We start from the raw sequence: 19690 nt of genomic DNA, 5'->3' as shown, positions 1-19690 counted from the left end.
TGTGGTTCCCTTGATTCACTGAGGCGAAAATATCACCAAAGGACTGTTGTTAAATTATGCTGAAATTCAATATATCATAATATTTCTTCAAAAAGTTCCATTTTATATATAGTTAAAGAACATGCCATGTGAAGTAGTTTGAAGATATTGCTATATATCACCTTGTTGTACAATCATATACTAAGAGGGACAAATGTCCCATGAAAAATGAATAGATTCTGACCCAGAAAGATATGATTAGTTCCTAACACTTGTTTCAATGCTAATCAACCAGTGTCTAGACTAAGTACAACATTGGATGTACTTCTAGGTATACTATGGCTCTCAGAAAGAATGATTGTATTCTTTCATATGATTAAAAATTTTACGCTGGAATTGCACACACCATAAAGAACTGTGCTACCAATTTTGAAACAAATAATTTGTTGGCTACAGGTATATGTCCACCCTGATTCCTAAAAAGAAGGGCTGCCATTCTTTTCTGAACTGCTGTGGTAGCATAATTGACATGTAAAGTTGAAAACTACTCTAGATATTTGAAACAACTATCTTATGCCATTGGTTGCCTATCTATGTACCAGTGTAATAGTGTATAATTGTCAAGTGTGAAAAATCAAGATCACACGTGAAGTTACAATTAAACTGATTTATTACTAATATGTACAGGAATCTACTCAACTAATGGCTAGCACTATCTTGTCATTAGGTAAATGTCAATGGAATTCAAGAAGGGTTGGATTTAGTCAAAGATTCATAGAGACTCTAGGCTGATTTGTCATTGACTCCACCATAAGCTCTGCCAATCGTTCTCCTACAATAATAGAGTTTTTCAAACTGAATTTTCCCCTATGAACGTTAACATCAACATATGTAGGTTATGTGTCCAATAACTTTGGTACTTTTCTATATTGTATACAAATTGGAATGCAATGCAATTCTGTTGAAAAGAAAATGGTGTTTTAACACCACACATTTTCCATTAAATCTATAAATACATAATTGCAAGATAATCAGGGGTGGGATTAAAAAATTTCAGCAACCATTTCGCTGCCCGGTTGCTGGGTGGGTGTGGCCATTGGGCCGTGGCCTATTCAGCCTCCTGCAGCATGGCAGGGGGGGCATTTTTACCCTCCCCAGGCTCCAGAGGCTTTCCTCAAGCCTCCAGGAGTGTGAAAACAGCCTACCCCGGGCACCGGGGGCCCTCCAGAGGCTGGAAATGGGCTCGTTTCTGGATTTCTGGTACTTCTGGTAGGCCTGTTTTTTGCCCTTCCCAGGCTCCAGAGGCTTTCCTGGAGCCTCCAGGAAGGCAAAAATGGCCTCCCCCAGACACCGGAGGCCCTCCAGAGGCCAGAAACAGGGCCATTTCTGGACTTCCGATAGGCCCGTTTTTCATCCTCCCAGAGCCTCCACGCATGTCCTGCATTTACCTGGCATCCAAAATGGGCCGCGTAGAGACTCGGAGGAGTGGGGCGGGGTGGGCAGGGTCAGCCAGTCCTTGGAACAGCCAGTTCGGTGAACCAGATTAAAATTAACATCCCGTTCACCCAAACCGGTCCGAACCAGCTGAATCCCACCCTTGAAGATAATCTCTTATTTATTTTAAAATGAGTAGAATTGTCTTTCTGCATTAGAAAATGAGTGAATATTGCCATATGAGCATTTACTAGGAAATTCCATAGACAACAAAATGGTTTTGCCCAACACATGGCACATTGGAAAACTTAACATTCCACTATTGCTTCTAGAGCTTGGTATTTTGATTACTATTTATGGAATGCATTTTGATGGTGAATAGTATAAAAATGTGTGAGAACAAGTATACTTTAAAATCTCTTCCTTGGATCATATTTTAGGAAAGAGTTAATAATCTTGACATCTGAAAGAAAACTAATCATATTTTTAAACATTAAATATTTGGACCAACTAATAAGTTGCAAACTTAAAATTGATCTTCTCTTAAAATTTTTAATGTTTACATTAAAACGTTACATTAAAACACATTACATTTTAATGTGTTTATTTTCAGTTTATGACCTTTAAGAGCTAATAATTTTTTTTTGCTTATTTTTTACAAACATATCAATGGGTGAACAGTGTGGCACCCAAGTTTCATACTATTTTATTTTATAAAAATAAAATACTATTAATCATATTTATTTCATTTAACAAGTTTATATAATTCTAATAATAATAAACATATTTTATTATATTATAATCTTTCATTATTTAGTTATTCAATATTTCAATTTGTCATTTTTATGCCAATCACCCTATTCTAAGTCATACCTTTTAATACAAATAGAATATTATTAATCTTATTTATTATATTTAGCAAACTTATATAATTGTAATAATATAAACATTTATGTTAAATTAAAATCTTCCATTATTTGCTTGTTCAATTTATAATCCTTCATTATTTAGTTATTCAATATTTCAAATATGTTATTTTTATGTCAATTACCATATTCTGCATGTCACACATTTTAATACAAATAAAATATTTCATCATAATTAGCAAACATAGACTTATTCATATTTATTTATTTATTAAATTTATATACTGCCCTATTCCTAAGGGACTCAGGGCGGTGAACAGCGAACGATAAAAATACATTTAATACAAATGTTAATAAAAAACCAATTAAAATATACTAAACACTCTGGTCCTAGATAATTCAAGACATCCCAGTTTAAAATAAAATCAAAAAGCAATATAAAGGGAAAGTTAGGCCAGGCCGGCCTGCTGAAACAGGAATGTTTTGAGGGCACGGCGGAAAGTGCGCAGATCCAGAATCTTCTGTATCTCTGGGGGGAGCTCGTTCCAGATGGTGGGTGCCCTCACAGAAAAGGCTCTCCCCCTGGGGGCCGCCAGTCGACATTGTTTGGCTGACGGCACCCTGAGAAGCCCCTCTCTATGGGAGCATACTGGGCGGTGAGAGGCTATTGGTGGCAGAAGGCGGTCTCGTAAGCACCCCGGTCCTAAGCCATGGAGCGCTCTAAAGGTGGTAACTAAGACCTATATATATTGAATTATATATATTGAATTATAATCTTTCATTATTTATTTAATCAATAATTCAATATATTATTTTTATGCCAGTCGACATATTATTTAAGTGTACTTAGTAATACCGTCATTCAAATTCTCCTCTCTTTCCTTGATGAAACATCTTGCTAATAATCCAAAGACCATATATTCAAACCTATAGTCACTTCTCAAAAAATTCAATATTCTTAGTTCTTTGTATCCCAAAGTTGATCAACCTGTTCCTCTGAGTAGTCCCATAAGTTTTCCAGAACTTCCTTAGGTCCCTCTATAAATTCAGTCTTGTATTGTAATCTTCAGGGGCCATTTTAATGATAATGTCTTTCTTGTTATCACATTTAAATCCCCAGTAATCAAATATTTCCAAGATTTTGGGAGTATGTTATTCTTCTTTTTGTCAGCAGGTGGCACTCTTAGATTGGATTTTAATATTAACCAGTTTTTCCATTTTCCCACAATGTAAAAATAGCATTGTTTTTTTAAGTAGATAATTCCAGCATTTCAAAATGCCTATCCAAAGCAGTGCCTATCCAATTTGAAAATCCAATTTTCTGTATTTTAATGATTTTTCTGCCTTTTCCCCTTTAATTCTTATTCCTTCAATTTCAAGCTTAAAGTTTTCTCAAAGTGCTAGGTCGCTGCTACTTTTAAAAATAGTTGTGAGCCTCTCTTTTCCTGGATATTCTTTTGGGGTTAATATTTGAATAAAAAGAATTCTCACCCAGTTCACACACTGTTCACCAAAGTCCGCTCCTGCACTGTGCTTAGATGGTCATCAGCTGTCCCAGCTTCGTGGCAGCCATCTTAGACTGCCTCTTCGCCTCATCTTGGCATGGAGGGAAAAAAGCCCTGGGGCTCAGCAGGAGAGTTGCGATCTCTCCTGCGAACTCTCAGAGTGCACCTCCTTAGCTTTGCCACCCCTACAAGGTGTTTTTGGCTCCTTTTAGAGCCCACAAACAGGGAGAAGCCAGCACAGGAATGGAGAACTCCATTCTGGACTGGTAACACTGCGAAGCTCCTAAATATTTTTTCACATTGAGAAAATGACTTCAAAACATGACTTCTGGCAACTTAAAAAAAAAATTAGAAATACAATAAGGTCACAGTTTCTAACTCAGACCTGCAGTTAATAGTATCAATAGTTTGGTACAATTTTCAGAATTGCCAAAAAAACCTGCTTTAAATCAAGGGCAGTTGAAAATATAATAGAACAGAATAGAATAATAGAGCTGGAAGGGACCCTGGAGATCTTCTAGTCCAGCTTTCTGCTCAAGCAGGAGAACCTATACAATCTCAGACAAGTGACTGTCCAGTCTCTTCTTAGAAACCTCCAGTGATAGAGTGCCCATGATTTCTGAAGGCAAGCTGTTCCACTGGTTAATTGCCCTTACTGTTAGGAAGTTTCTCCAGAATCCCAGGTTGCTTCTCTCTTTGATCAGTATCCAACCATTATTTCTTGCCCTGCCCACTGATGCTTTGGAGAATAATTTGACCCCCTCTTCTTTGTGGCAGCCCCTCAAATACTGAAATACTGCTATCATGTCAACCCTAATTCTTCTTTTCTTTAGAGTAGCCAGACCCCAAATCTGCAACCATTCTTCATATGGTTTAGTCTCCAGGCCTTTGATCATCTTTGTTGCTCTTCTCTGAACTTTTTCCAAAGTTTCAACATCTTTTTTGTAATATGGTGATTAAAATTGGTTGCAGTATTCTAGGTGTGGTCTTACTAGGGTTTTGTAAAGCAGCACTAATACTTCATGTGATCTTGATTCTATGCCTCTATTTGTACAACTCAGGATTGTATTAGCTTTTTTGGCTGCTGCTGCACATTGATGGCTCATATACAAATGATCATCCACTAGGATTCCCACAGTTACTGTTTTTATGCCAGGTTTTGCCTATACTGTACTTATACCTTTGACTTTTCCTGCCTAAATGTAAAGCTTTGCTTTTCTCCACAATAAAATTCATTTTGTTGGATAGGGCCCATTGTTCAAGTTTGTCAAGATCTTTTTGGATCTTGAGTTTGTCTTCTGGGGTGTTGGCTACACCTGCCAGTTTAGTATCATCTGCAATCAGTTGTCTTTTCATATTTACAAAACCTATTTATTGAATTGACCTATAAAAGCCTACGGTAGATGTTAAACTAAAAGACATCTAGCAAAGATGTTTATGCAAAATGATTCCCAAGTAATTTACATTATTCTGAATTACATATGAACATACATATTTCATTGAAAAACATTATTAAGCACATAAGAAATAGAAATATGAAAATATTTAAAACAGTTAAACCCAAATGAACATTTCAGTGCAGACTTTATTTCAAGGAGCAACTCCTTGGAAATTATGAATTTAAAGCTCCACTTTGATGCCAATTAAAAGTTATTCTTTCTCTCTCTTTCTTTTTTCTTTTTTTTCTCTTTCCATTATTTATCCCAGCTTTGACTTCTATGCATCTTCACCAGTTCTTGTGAAAAAAATTGTCAGCAACAATGCAAACAGTTAGCTTAGTACTGTTTACATCAGGGTGTTAGAAGTTTCTAATCTTAGATGGCTGAATTGTGTTCTACTTAGTGATGTTGTTTGCGTGAATTTTGGCTTTTCCTTACAGAACATTAACAACCTAATAGCTTGATAATCCTACAAAATCTGGTGACTCAATGAAGCTCAAACAGATGTATTTGGCTTAATATCAATCTTCTCTGCTAGGTGACTTGATTCTTCTTTATATGTACATGCTATTTGTAACACCTGGTTTTCTATCTTTCGTTCTATAAAAATTTATAAGCATTTAAAGGTTTACTTCTACTTTATCTGTTTCTCTTCAGGTATATTTAATTTGTCCATTTTTAAAACTTTGCCCTTATGATTGACAAACCGCAGGTTTAACAGATTTAAATTATTCAAGTTTATGTCTCTATGTGTTTCTTCTCCTCATGATCAAGGTACATTTCCTCACCATGACCTGGTGGTGCTGGAATCAATTCTTAGAAGACATTGCTTCTAATCTACTAGTCACCAACTGACTACTAGGCATGGGTTTTAGCCTTACAAAGATGTTATCAGTTATGTATAATAGGCTATTTTCTATCTGGCTGAAAAGGTAATCCTTTGCTCTTTTATTAAGTATATCAATATTAACCCTTTCTACTAACTTATATTGTTAGAATATATCTATGCTACCTTTTGTAAAATGCTGACAGTTTCCTAGGTGGAAAAACAGAACCTTCCAGTCTAACTTTGGTCAATATATTCTGTTCATCAGAAAGAGGAACAATGTTTGTCTTTTGTATATTCAATGCCTCTCATTTTTAAAACAATCACAATCATTCCAACATAATGAACCTTTGTGACGTATTTTGAATGAGTTATTGATGGGCATATCAGCATCAAGGTTCATCATTCCTGGTAAGGGAACACTGATTGGAAGAGTTGAGTGTATGCATATTTTTTTTGTTTGTGACTATTTGTAACAGGAAGATTAAGATTCATTCAGCTTACAACATATGATTTTAGAATAAGCAATATTGATAGAAGGATACAAATTGTTCAAAAAAACCCAGACCCCATAAAGGAGGAGGTGGAGTTGCACTGTATGTAAAGGACTACTATAATGCATGAAACCAAAGATGAAAACCTCCTAGAATGCATATGGGTTTACATAAAAGAAAAAAAGAATGACATGGCCATAGGTGTATACCAGAGGTGGGTTCTACTTACCTTTACTACTGGTTCGCAATGGGAGCGTGCACTTGCTTTGCTCGTGCGTGTGCTTCTGTGCATGCGCAGATCATCAATTATGACATCCAGGCGGGTGGGTGGAGCCTCCTGCTGCTTTTACTACCAATTCTAAAGAACCAGACAGAACTGGGAGCAACCCACCACTGGTATATACCCATGATGGTGAACCTATGGCATGCATGTTGCCAACCAGCTGGTCTTTGCAGGTGCCGGAACACTGGAAAACAGCCTGAAAATGGCCCCCAAAACAGGCCAAAATGGCCAAAAAACAGGCCACTTTTTGGGCCGGTTTCAGGCCATTTTGGGGCCAAAACCAGCCCAAAAAATGGCCTGAAAATGGCCTAAAAATGGCCAAAAAACCCAGGCCATTTTTTGGGCCTTTTTCAGGCCCTTTTTGGGCCATTTTCAGGCCATTTTTCAGGCCTGTTTCCAGGCTAGTTTCAGGCTATTTTTGGCTCGAAAAATCTCCCCTTCAGTAAAGTAAAAAAAGGCTTAGGATAAGAGGTAAAAGCCGGTGATACTCAAACCGGATGGAACATTCTTTAACTGAGCATGCCTCCCTGACTCTCAAGGCTAGGAAAAAAATATGGTTGAAAAGTCCATTGATTAGAAAACCTAAGAGTTGAAGGCCTACAATTTAAAACATGGTATAGAGAGGCAGGCAGGCTTCTCTTTGAAGATGAAATACATCTTAAGATACTTATTCATCAGTTTGTTTCAATTAAAAATATTTGGTTCTCCTGAGAGGTGATGATGCTTAACAAAAGATGCCATGTAAATAATGTAGGCAATTAAGTGGAACTCAAGAAATATACAAAGTAACATGCATAAATGAAGCTCTTAGAAGTTATTACTCCTTTACTTCTAGTGGGAATTAATTGTATGCATAGTATTAATATATCCTGAAATTATTACATTTGGTTTGATTTATAACACAATCCCTCTCTCTCTCTCTCTCTCTCTCTCTCTCTCTCTCTCTCTCTCTCTCTCTCTCTCGCTCTCCCATCTATCTAATTCTGGCCTATGAGAAGATAAAGATTTATTTATTTCCAGGGTGCACCAAATATGAATGTAGCAAAATAGTTATTTTATTTTAAATCAAATCCCAAAGTCATGAACTTCTTTCAAAAATAATAGAATTGTATCAACAAGGCCTCACCGGACAGATGGGCTTTATAATTTCTCTAGTCATTCCTTAAAGTGCCTAAGAAAGGAGAGAGCCACCACCCATTTCACTACATCCTTATTATACTGCCAAAAAGCTTATTATCAAATTTGAAGCAGGGCTGAGACAAGAATGAGATAAGGAAGATAGGCTGCATAAGGGAGAGGAGGTTCTATAATGGGAAGATGATTGGATTTAGCCCTAGACTTGTGTAATTTATATTTGTAATACTCTTTGTAATACTCTGGTTAAATCTTGAACATTCTACATGTTGAATGAGCATATGAACATACATGCATTTGTCATTTATATTATAATAATAACCACAACAAGTAATAATTGAAAATAATAAAACAAAACTTACTGTTTTGATTCCTTCTATAATATATGTATCATTCATTATAAATCCGGGATAACCCACTTTTGCCAAAACTGCTTTTGCCTTTAGAAAAAATAGATAAACATTACAATGACAAGGATGATCATTTAAAGTAAATTTTAAATCATATGGTACCCTTAATTCCACTCGTGGTTATTGTTGCTTTAAAAACAGGAAATCTATATCCAGGGCCGGATTTAGATGAAAAGAGGCCCTAGGCTATTCCACTTATGAGGCCCTTTCACCAGTGGTGGGATTCAATTTTTTTAACAACAGGTTCTGTGGGCGTGGCTTAGTTGGGGGTGTGGCTTGGCAATCATGTGAATGGGTGGGCGTGGCTAGCTGGTCACGTGACTGTGTAGGCGTGGCTAGCTCATCATGTGACCAGGTGGGCGTGGCTATGTGCATAGGGACTACTCAGAGGGCTGAAAAAAGTCATTTCTGACTGGGCCTCGCACTTTTGACCGGTCCTCACACTTATGACCATCCTCACATTTATGCCCGTGCAGCTTTCTTAACAACCATGTCACTCATTTCACAACTGCTTCTCTTCACCATGGTGACAAGATAGGGCAAAAACGTAAAATGTGAGGACAGTCGTAAGTTCGAGGACTGGTCAAAAGTGCGAGGACCAGTCAGAAATAGCTTTTTCAGCCCTCTGAGTAGTCCATATGCATAAAAGGATACAGCAATAGAGAGGGATGAAGGAAGGGAAGGGAAATTAGAGTAGGAGTGAGGGTAAGAGAGGGAGGAAGAGAGGAGGAGAAGGAGAAAGGAAGAGGAAGTAGGGAGGAGAAGAAGAGGGGGAGAAAGAGAAAGTAAGAAGGAAAGAAAAGAGAGAGGTGGTAGGTTTGAGGAGAAAGATTGCTGTACAATAAAAAAGATGAAAGGGAAGAAAGCCAACCCCAAACAAATATAAAGATATTAAGATAAAGAATGAATTGTTAAACTTTAAAGAATAAAAGGGAACAAATATGAATAAATAACAATAATTAGAAACACACATACAAACATACAATGTATTTTCTTTGAACAGAGTATTTGGCCGGTTCACAAATTTAAACAGTGTTTAGTCATTTCAATTAAATTTACAATTTCTATATTTCCTTTTTGCCATATTTATTCCTCATCTATTTTTGTAAAAAACCAATATTACCCGTCATCCTCATCTCTAATCTTTTTTTTTTATTGAAAAAGTTTTCAAATACAAATTCTCCCCCCCTTTTTTTCCCCTCTCCCTCCCCCTCCCTAACCCCCCCTCCCCACCCATCCCCCCTGTGACTTCTTCATAACAAAAAAAACCTAATTCATAACAGATTACTTACTCCCTCCTCTAGATATTGACCTTTACTTACTAAAAATATTATTAATATTATAACATCCCCCTTTATCCATACATATCAAAAAAGAGAAAAGAAAGGGAAAAAAAAAGACATTATACTATGACATTATAGAATAACTTCTCCACTTTAAAACTATACGATAAGTCCTACTTTAACATTTAATCTTCTATATATATTACTATAACATTTCAAAGCGGCCTTCCCCATAAAATCTAGTTTAACATTTATTCCACTCTATCCATTTCCTCCACTCCCCTAAGTATAACACTTAAAAATCCCTTTTCTTAGACTAATCTACTAACTAGCTTATTCACCCACTATCATGCAAAATTGCCATACACAACATTTCTTAACATCTTTGATTCACTGCCCACACTACTTAAAAATATATGTCTATATTTTCCATTATATCTAAATAAAAAAAAAAGAAAAGACAATGACTTTAAATTTATAATCCATATAGTATCTTCTTTGAGGTCTTTCCACTGGATTGGTAGAACCAACATCCATAATCGGGTAACATAGCTTACTGGTGCAACAGTTTATTCAGGATCTTCAATCATATCTGCCCCCATCAGTAGTAAATATCTTCTTATATGTATAAAAGTAAAAACAACCACCCGAGTGACATTATAATTATATTCCATATAGTAATAATTGTGGGTTTCATCAGGATTATTAATTCCCATCATCGTAGTGGGTAACAACCCGATCTTCTGCATGCCCCAGCATAATTCTCTTGCCTTGTGATTCAAGATAATATAATATGTTTATCAACACAAAAAGAAATTCCAAAATGGATAATTCAAATCCATCAGTTTAAGGCTCGTTTCACGTCCCCAGATTACGGCCATGCAGAGATCTGCCACAAACCTCAGGATGATATTAACCAATACATCGCCTCTTCTGTATTTACACATAATCGTTCATATTTTAAAATCACTGGCTTCACTGTTGCCTGATTTAGAAATTTCTATTTCTATGCCACCTATTTCTTTTTTTCTTTTCTTTTTGTGGGTTTGGTTTCCATCCTGGTTCCCTTTCTACAAAATATGTATCATCTGGTCGGTTTTTATTCTGCTTTGTAGATTGGTCTTGTTGGTTTTGCTTTTGTATCTCATATTTCTTTTTTATCCCTTGTATATCCCCTAATTGGTTTCCATGTTTATCCTTGCCTTGATAAGTCATCACATTAAAATTAGATGCCTCTTCTCTCAAATTTGTAGATAGTCCAGCTGGGGTATCCAATAAATCCAAAGGCAATTCATCTGGTACAGTCTCTGTAATTCGATATTTTACCTTTATTTCCGGCTCCTTCTGCTTATCCTGTATTATACCTGGAGATGTTAAGTTCATTTTCAACCTATTTTGATAAAATTCTTCCGCTCTTTCAACAGTATTTAGCTGATATCTTTCTCCTTGGTATCTAAATATAATACCAACTGGGGCGTCCCACCTGTAGGAGATATTTCTCTTTTTTAACTCATTCACCAGAAAACCAAATTTCTTCCTTTCCATCAATATCTTAGGTGGGAGTTCCTTGTAAATCCAAATCTTTCTTCCATACAATTGCAAATTAGAATTGAAGGAATTTTGAACGATATTATTCCTAATTTCCTTATCTGTAAAATAAATCACCACATCTCTAGGCAATTGCCTTTGCTTAGCAATCCAGGAGTTGATTCGATAAGCTCTGTCGATCCTACAAAACACTTCGTCAGGTTGAACCTTTAGAATCCCAGCTAGAAATTCAGAAGATATTTTCCTTAAATCATCTCTATTATTTTCCTGCAAACCTCTTAATCTTATCGCATATTCTGTGAAATTATATTGTACCATTAAAATCTCTTTTTCAATCTTCTGTTGCAGATTTTCTGCATTATCATACTTTTGATCAGCCTCCATTTTAGGTTTTTCTTCTAAGCTATTATCCTGAGTGTTTGTCAAATCATTTTCAATTTTTTGAATTCTATTGTCCAATTTATCTTGAATTTCTTCCATTTTAGACTCTAGTACATTAGTATTTGTGTCCAACTGTATCATAAATCCTGTAAAACCATTAACCACTTTTGAGAATTTTTTCTCCAAAAAATCAAACTTAGATTTCACCAATTCTTTAATTTCCTGCTTAAATTTTTCAAATTGCTGATTCACAATCTCCTCCCTTCTTTCAATCTCCTCTATAAAAAATTCTATTATATTAAAATCAGGTTTCTGAGACTGAAGAATTAAGACTTGTTCCTTTAAATTGTTGGTGGGGGGATCCCCCCCCTTCTTGTTTATCTGACTTTATGAGTCTCAGTGCCATGTTTCCGCCCAGGCAGGCTTTGTTAAAAAAAAAGCAAGAAAGAAAAAAAACAAAAAGGATTTCTTTCCAATAAACAACAATATCAGGTCTCCAAGGGGAAAAAAAGAGAAAAAGACACAGGAGCGAAGTTTTGTCTACAAATGTAGCCAGTGGTATTTATTCCGCTACATTGTAGTAATAGAAAACGGAAGGACTTTCCCTTTCAGCCTCTCCTCCAGCCAACGCCATTTTAAAAGGCTTTTTTTTTTCCTCTTTCTTTTCCTCCTCTCTCTTAAGTAATTTCTTTTTAAAAAATCAGTAAAATACTTGCGGTTCAATATTACAGGTCCAGCTCACATTTTCTTTGAGTAGTCTGTTAAATTTGCAGGCTTGCTTTTGACGCCTGGCTCTGAATCAGCAGAGGTCTCCCAAAGCCCGGAGCGGCGGCTGGGGATACGGGGCATCTCATCCGCTCCGTCCCAAAAGTAAAAAAAAAACTTTTGGGACTCCGCAGAGAGTTCTACCCACCCCTGTCGGCTCTATCTCCGTTTCCTCATGGAAACGGAGTTTTTTCGAGCCGCCATTCCGTTGTGAAGGCGGCTCTAACAGGCGATGGAAGCTGACGATCCCAAAGGAACGTCTGGCAGCGACAAACAGCAACCCGGAAGTCCCCCTCATCTCTAATCTTAATCAAATTCAATTTTTCCCTTCTATTCTATATCATACCCCTTCCCATTGTCATCTATTTTTATATCCATCCTCACATTGGTTAATTATGTAATATTAGTTGTTTAATATAAATTCAACATTTTAATATAAATCAATTAGTTATATAACTACCTTTTTTGTATATTAATCAATATGAACATGAATATTCCAATTATTTCCATGCAATCCAATTTCTTACAAATCAATTAATTATATTTACCAATAATAATAAACCAAATAATTTCCCCCATATATTCCTCCAAACCACAACTTAACCATTTCTGCTTTCAGAAATATACAATTAATAGTATCTCAATTATTACAATTCTCTAGCTTTTTTTCTTTTGTGTTTTAAAATCCTGAACTCTCCTCTTTTTCCCTAAATTTCCCATCGTTTTCACCTACCTTTTTTGGTGAGGAAAAAGAAAAGAATTCTGCCTGCCTAATTTTCCAACCTTGCAGCAACAGCAAAGCAGTTTCAGTTTCGTTTCTCAGCAAAGCTAGGGGAAAAAAAATCAGCACTCTTTGCAAGAAAGCAGAAGAGCCCTGAGCAAAACAGCTGAGACAAATCAGCGGAGAGCCGGGAGGCCAATTAGCCTATGCTGAAGCTCCGTGGGCCAATAAAATTACAAAAAAAAAAAAAAAAGCACCGAACCCTTTGTTAAATTGCTGGCTCCCCCGCCCCTCGCCCACCACTATTTATTGGCAATAAATAGTGGTGCGGAGGGGCGGGGCAAGCCAGCAATTTAACAAAGGGTTCGGCTGCACCATTGGCTCTAGGGCGGCCCTTTGAAGCCCCGTGGCAAGAATTTGAAGTTTTTTTTTCCTCTAGCCATCGGAGGCAGCAATAGATGGGGAGTGGGCGGGGTAAGCGAACGGCCGGCGATCCAACAGAGCAGAGAGTGAGGGTGAGTGAAGGCATGGAAGCTGCTTTCTCCATCCTGCTCTCTTGCGTCTGGAGCCGGTGGGGAACCACGTGGCAGCCCACGTGGATCCCAAGCAGTGGAACTCAGGCTAGGGAAGGGGTGGGCAATTGTGGCTCTTTTACAACCTGTGGCCTTCAACTCCCAGAATTCCTGAGACAGCCAAGCTGTCTCAGGAATTCTGGAAGTTGAAGTCCACAGGTTGTAAAAGAGTCACAATTGCTACCCCTGGCTACGGTAGGCTGGCGCCGCGCGGGTGGGAGGCGAGGGGCGGGCGAGCCAGCAATTTAACAAAGGGTTCGGCCGAACCCTCTAGAACCCCCAGAATCCCACCACTGTGTAGGCCCCTCTTGATCTTGAGGCCCTAGGCTGAAGCCTAGCTAGCCTATAGGAAAATCCGGCCCTGTCTATATCTTTCAGAATGTAATTTGGACTTCCGGTTGAGGCGTGGGTCGAGGTGGCATGGAGAAGGAGCGCTCCGTATTCCGTGCTGATTTTTCAGTGTTTCAGGGCCCGTTATGGGAAAAATCGGACTTGGGGTAGACCAATAAAAAAGAGGGATATTTCGGAGGAAGTGGTGCGGAGAGGTGCGGTCTCCCACCGCTCCGAGAAGAGCCCTTATTCCGGACGCAGGAAGAAGAAGGCCGATTGGCCAAACCAGAGACTCAACGTCTTAAGTACAAAAGCAGGAAGCGAAAGAGTAAGTACGGGGTGAAGATTGGTGAGCAGGAAAACAAAAAGTTGAAATAATTCCATTGAGGATTACTGCGAGGAGGGGATTAACCTTAGAGTCCAGAGGAGCAGCGGAAAGGCAGAGAGACTTGGAAAGGCGCAGGCGGCAAATAACGAGGGGAGCGAAGTGACTCAGCGAAACCTGTCATATCAGCTTTATACAGAGAAGAGACATTTGGAAGAGAGTGTAAGCAGAGAAAAGTAACAGGACGCTGGTTTTTGTCAGATAAAGCAGGACGCTGGTTTTTGTCAGATAAAGCTGCACTGATGGAGAAAGACAATATAGGTAATAACTGATCTGATACAAAGAGAAGCCAGAAAGTTGAGATCACCATTTTGGACAGTAATAGTGAAAGACTGTGTGCTTTGTTTCCTGTCTTTAAGAAGATTTGATCTCCCTTGGTGGACCCTGGAGAGCTGCAAAAGTGTGATTAGAGAAAATAACAGAAGAACTTCATAGTGATTAACTCCTAGAAGGAAAATCTATATATATTCCACATATATTTTACATATATCTTAAATATATTAACTATCAATATTAACGATATACTGAACTATTAAGTCTTATTGTTTAATTGTTATATTTTATTCTTAATTATTAACAAGATCAATTTAACTTAAACAGTATTAATTTATATATACATATACTAACAAAGTACTATCTATATATCTAATATTTTGGTTTTTATACTATTACTTATTACATCGCTTGCTAGATAATTAATTAATTAATTGTTTAAAGATAGAATATTATAACATTTAGTATAAATCTGTATTATTAATATATTTTTATAGGATATATAGTATTTATAGTATATAGTATAATCAATTGAATCAAAATTAATTGGAATCATAGTGATAGTGATATAAAGTAAATTAGTAAGGTGATATAGATTGAGATTTTATATTTGAGGGATATGGATTACCGCTAGATGCTCGACCTTGAAGGAGGACAATTATACGCCATTACTGACAAAAATCAAGCAAGATTTGGATCGTTGGGGGAAGCTACAAATATCGTTTCTAGGTAGGATAGCCACCATTAAGATGAGCATTCTCCCCAAATTAATATATTTGTTCCAAACCACTCCAATTAGCATTGACAAAAAATTCTTTTCGGATCTAAACATGATAGTAAGGAAATTCATTTGGGGAGGGAAAAAACCAAGAATTGTGTTACGTTCTTTGCAAGAAAAAAGAAGTAAAGGTGGATTTGGGCTCCCAGTTTGGGAGATATACCACAGAGCTGCCAATTTAGTATGGCTACGAGAGTGGGCCACATTAAGAAACAAAAGAATTTTACAATTGGAAGGGCATGATCTGCTAAGAGGCTGGCATGCCTACCTTTGGGATAAAGGAAAGGGGGCAGGGATATGTTTCCACCGACACAAAATTAGAGATACATTAATGAAGACATGGAAAGAAATTAGGCGTAAACATTACTTTAAAATCCCAAAATGGATCTCTACAATGGAGGCAATGATCCACCCAAACACAATAAGCAGAGAGAAAATGTTTACGTACCAAGACATTTTAGATAACAGCGGCAACCTCAAATCTAATGAGACATTGAAAGAGCAAAGGATCCATATAGATTGGTGGCCCTATTTACAGATAAAATCCCGATACAGGAAAGATAAACAGGAAGAGGGAATAGAAGCGGGAACAAATAGCTTTGATAAGATATGGCTGGGCAATGAGAACAAACTATTAGCTAAATTATACTCCTACCTGCTCGAATATGATAGAGAAGGAGAAATACTCAAAGACCAAATGATCACTTGGGGAAAAAATATTGATTCAAAGATAAATTTAGAAGATTGGGAAGAAATATGGAACAGCAATCTTAAATTGACAAGAGCAATAAGCTATAAGGAGAATCAGTACAAAATGCTGTTCAGATGGCATTTAGCACCATCTAAAATTGCAAAGATCTATCCGAATGCAAGCCCCAAGTGCTGGAAATGCGGCTACCATCAAGGTACCTTCTACCATATGTGGTGGACGTGTCCAGAAGCGAGGAAATTCTGGAAAAAAATACAAAAATGGGTCCAAGAAATATTAAATGAGGATATTAATTTTCTACCTGAAATCTATCTCCTGGGAGTGCTAAAACAGAAATTTGTTAAAGAAAAGAAGTATTTGATCATCCATATTGTCACAGCTGCCAGACTCTCCTATGCCAGTTGCTGGAAAGAGAAAGGATGCCCGACTGAGGAACAGATAGTCAATAAAGTATTGGACTGTGCAGAAATGTGCAGATTAACGTATGTTTTAAATGGAAAGGAAGACTCAGTATTCTATACGATCTGGGATCTGTGGTATAGGTGGTTGAAAAATAAATGCAAAAGTTAACTCTCATCAGGACAATGTATAATTTTTAATTAATCTATATATTATTGTTGTATTATGTGTTCAATTTTACAAGGTTTACGTATAAACTGTATAATACCTAGATAATTGATTAGATTCCATATATGTAAATATACAAGATGACTACACGTTGCCGAACCGTAGAGTTTGAAATGTAATATATTCTTTACTCAATAAAATTTCATAAAAAAAAAAAAGAAGTAAAGAGGAGAAGGAACACCGAGAAGAAAAGGGGGTAAGAACAAGGATTCAAAGAAGGCAGCGAGTGGTACAAAATTAAGAATGGAAGAGGAACTGAAATTAATATTGCTAAACGTGAATGGTTTAAATTCACCATCCAAAAGAAGACAGATATTTTCAATATTAGTTAAACAAAAAGTAGATATTGTGTGCCTCCAGGAGGTGCACATTAAAAAACAAGACGAAAAATATTTACAACATAATAAATGGGGAAACTTTATTCAACATTGGCAGAAGAAAAAAAAGGAGGGGTAGCGGTATACATCAAAGAGGGGATAATCCCATCGACCCCTGTGCTCCCACAGAGAGGGCCTCCTCGGGGTGCCATCAGCCAAACAATGTAGGCTAGTGACCCCCCAGGGGGAGGGCCTTCTCTGTGGGGGCACCCTACCCTATGGAACCAGCTGCCCCCAGAGATAAGGAGAATCCAAAACCTCGGTGCCTTCCGCCGTGCCCTTAAAACTTTCTTTTTTCAGCAAGCCGAGCTGGCTTAACATATTTTTAAATTTTTAATTGGTTTGTCATTTTAAACTGGGGCCAAATTAATATATATTCTTTTAATTGTTTTTAATGTTTGTATTGTATGTTTTTATCTGGCTGTACACCGCCCTGAGTCCCTTGGGAGAAAGTGTGGTATATAAATTCGAAATAAAATAAATAAAATAAATATAGAGACACAAGAGGAAGAATATTAATAATTGAAATGTTAATGGGTCAAAAAAAAAATGTTAGTTGTTATATATGTGCCCAAACAAAGGGATTTTTATAAAAATGTGTATGATAATAGAAATAGGGAATGACAATGTTTGTTTGATTGGTGACTATAATGCAATAGTGGACATTAAAAAGGATTATGCAAATAACTAAAAAACAAAAATAAAAAGGAATACCTTACCAAAAGTTTTTTTTTTTTTGAAATGGCAGAAGAATTAGACTTATTAGATATATGGAGAACCCGAAACCCAGAAGAAACAAAATTCACCTTCATGATCCCCACAGATCATGGTCAAGAATTGACGTGGCTTGGATAAATGGAGACTTGGTTAAAGATATTGAAACAGTAGAGATTATGCCAAATACTTGGGCCGACCACAATCCTCTCAAAATAATATGGAAAGGACAAAAAAGGAAGAAAGGTAGATGGACATTGAATCCACAAATTTTAAAAGAAAAAGAATATATCCAAAAGATTTTAAAAGAATTGGAATTATTTTTTAAAGACAACAAGAAACACCACACCTCATTACAAAACCTCTGGGATACCACAAAAGCATATTTAAGAGAGAGTACAAAAGCATATATTGCAAAAAGAAATAAAGATAAGCGGAGAGATTATAACATATTGTCCGGGGAAATTAAAAAGTTAGAAAATCAATTACAAACAGATTCTGGGGACGAACACACTAAAAATAAAATGGCCCTAGTTAAACATAAATTGAATATTTTGGACCAAAAAGAATTGACAATAAATTTAAAATTTGCAAAACAAAATTATTTTGAATATGCTAACAAACCAAGGAGGTGACTGGCCTATCAATTAAAAAAGGAAAGAGGAAAAAGAATAATACATCAGCTACAGGATGAAAATGGAACAGTGGAAAGTAATATGGAGAAGGAAAAAAAATTACACAAGAAATTTTTGAAAAGCTTTATAGACAGGAAGAAATAGTACAGGGGAAAATAAGTGATTATTTGAAGGAAGAAATTGCGTTCTCATTGAGAGAAGAAGGGAAATACTAAATAAGGAAATAACAATATTCGAACTTAAAGAAGCAATTTGGAAGCAAAAAAGTAATAAGACCCCAGGACCAGATGGGTTGCCAGGGGAAACTTATAAACACTTAGGAGATTCGATAGAATTATTACTATTGGAAATATGTAATGAAGTCTTGAGGAAAGCAAAGGTACCAGAATCATGGAAAGAGGCATACATTACCCTGATCCCTAAATAAGGCACTTTCAATAAACAAATTAAGAATTATAGACCAATCTCACTGTTTATTTATTTATTTATTTATTTTATTCAATTTGTATACTGCCCTTCTCCTAGTGGACTCAGGGCGGTGCACAGCCAGAACTAAAACACATACCAATACAAAATTTAAAATTATTAAAAGAATTACATAACTTTGGCCCAAATTTAAAACAATTTGAATTAAAACCCATTGACAATTTAAAAGCTAAAAAACTAAAAAATACTAAAAAGGGTGGGGGTGGGGTTCACGCCAGCCCTGCTTGATGGAAAAGAAAAGTTTTCAGGGCACAGCGAAAGACCCGGAGATCCGATATCTTTCGTATCTCCAGGGGCAAATCGTTCCAGAGGGCAGGAGCTGCCACAGAGAAGGCCCTGCCCCTGGGGGTCGCCAGCTGACATTGCCTGGCTAACGGCACCCTGAGGAGTCCCTCTCTGTGGGAGCGTACTGGTCGGTGGGAGGCTATCGGCGGCAGAAGGCGGTCCCGCAAATACCCAGGTCCTATGCCATGGAGCACTTTAAAGGTGGTAACCAACACCTTGAAGCGCACCTGGAAGACCACTGGAAGCCAATGCAGCTCACGCAGGAGAGGTGTCACATGGGAGCGCCCCCTCGCCCCCATAATCCCCCACGTGGCCGCATTCTGCACCAGTTGGAGCCTCCGTGTGCTCCTCAAGGGGAGCCCCATGTAGAGAGCATTGCAGTAGTCCAGGCGGGAAGTGACGAGTGCCTGAGTGACTGTGCATAAGGAGTCCGTTAAATTTGGATTATAAA

General features: G+C 37.2%; 1 protein-coding gene across 2 annotated transcripts in view; it reads right to left on the bottom strand.

The window, feature by feature from the left end:
- Positions 1-19690, bottom strand: part of PHEX (phosphate regulating endopeptidase X-linked) — a 319542-nt gene that overhangs the window by 105642 nt on the left and 194210 nt on the right. For both annotated transcript variants that reach the window (XM_060686722.2, XM_087871354.1), the window contains exon 13: positions 8323-8400. In XM_060686722.2, coding sequence (XP_060542705.1) covers positions 8323-8400 — 78 coding nt within the window. The remainder of the gene's footprint in view (positions 1-8322; positions 8401-19690) is intronic.

Source organism: Pantherophis guttatus, chromosome 5, assembly GCF_059756535.1.
Source record: "Pantherophis guttatus breed Tessera chromosome 5, ASM5975653v1, whole genome shotgun sequence".
Classification (NCBI taxonomy): domain Eukaryota; kingdom Metazoa; phylum Chordata; class Lepidosauria; order Squamata; family Colubridae; genus Pantherophis; species Pantherophis guttatus.
Note: the sequence above shows the minus strand (reverse complement) of the source record. Positions and strands in the feature narration are given on the sequence as shown.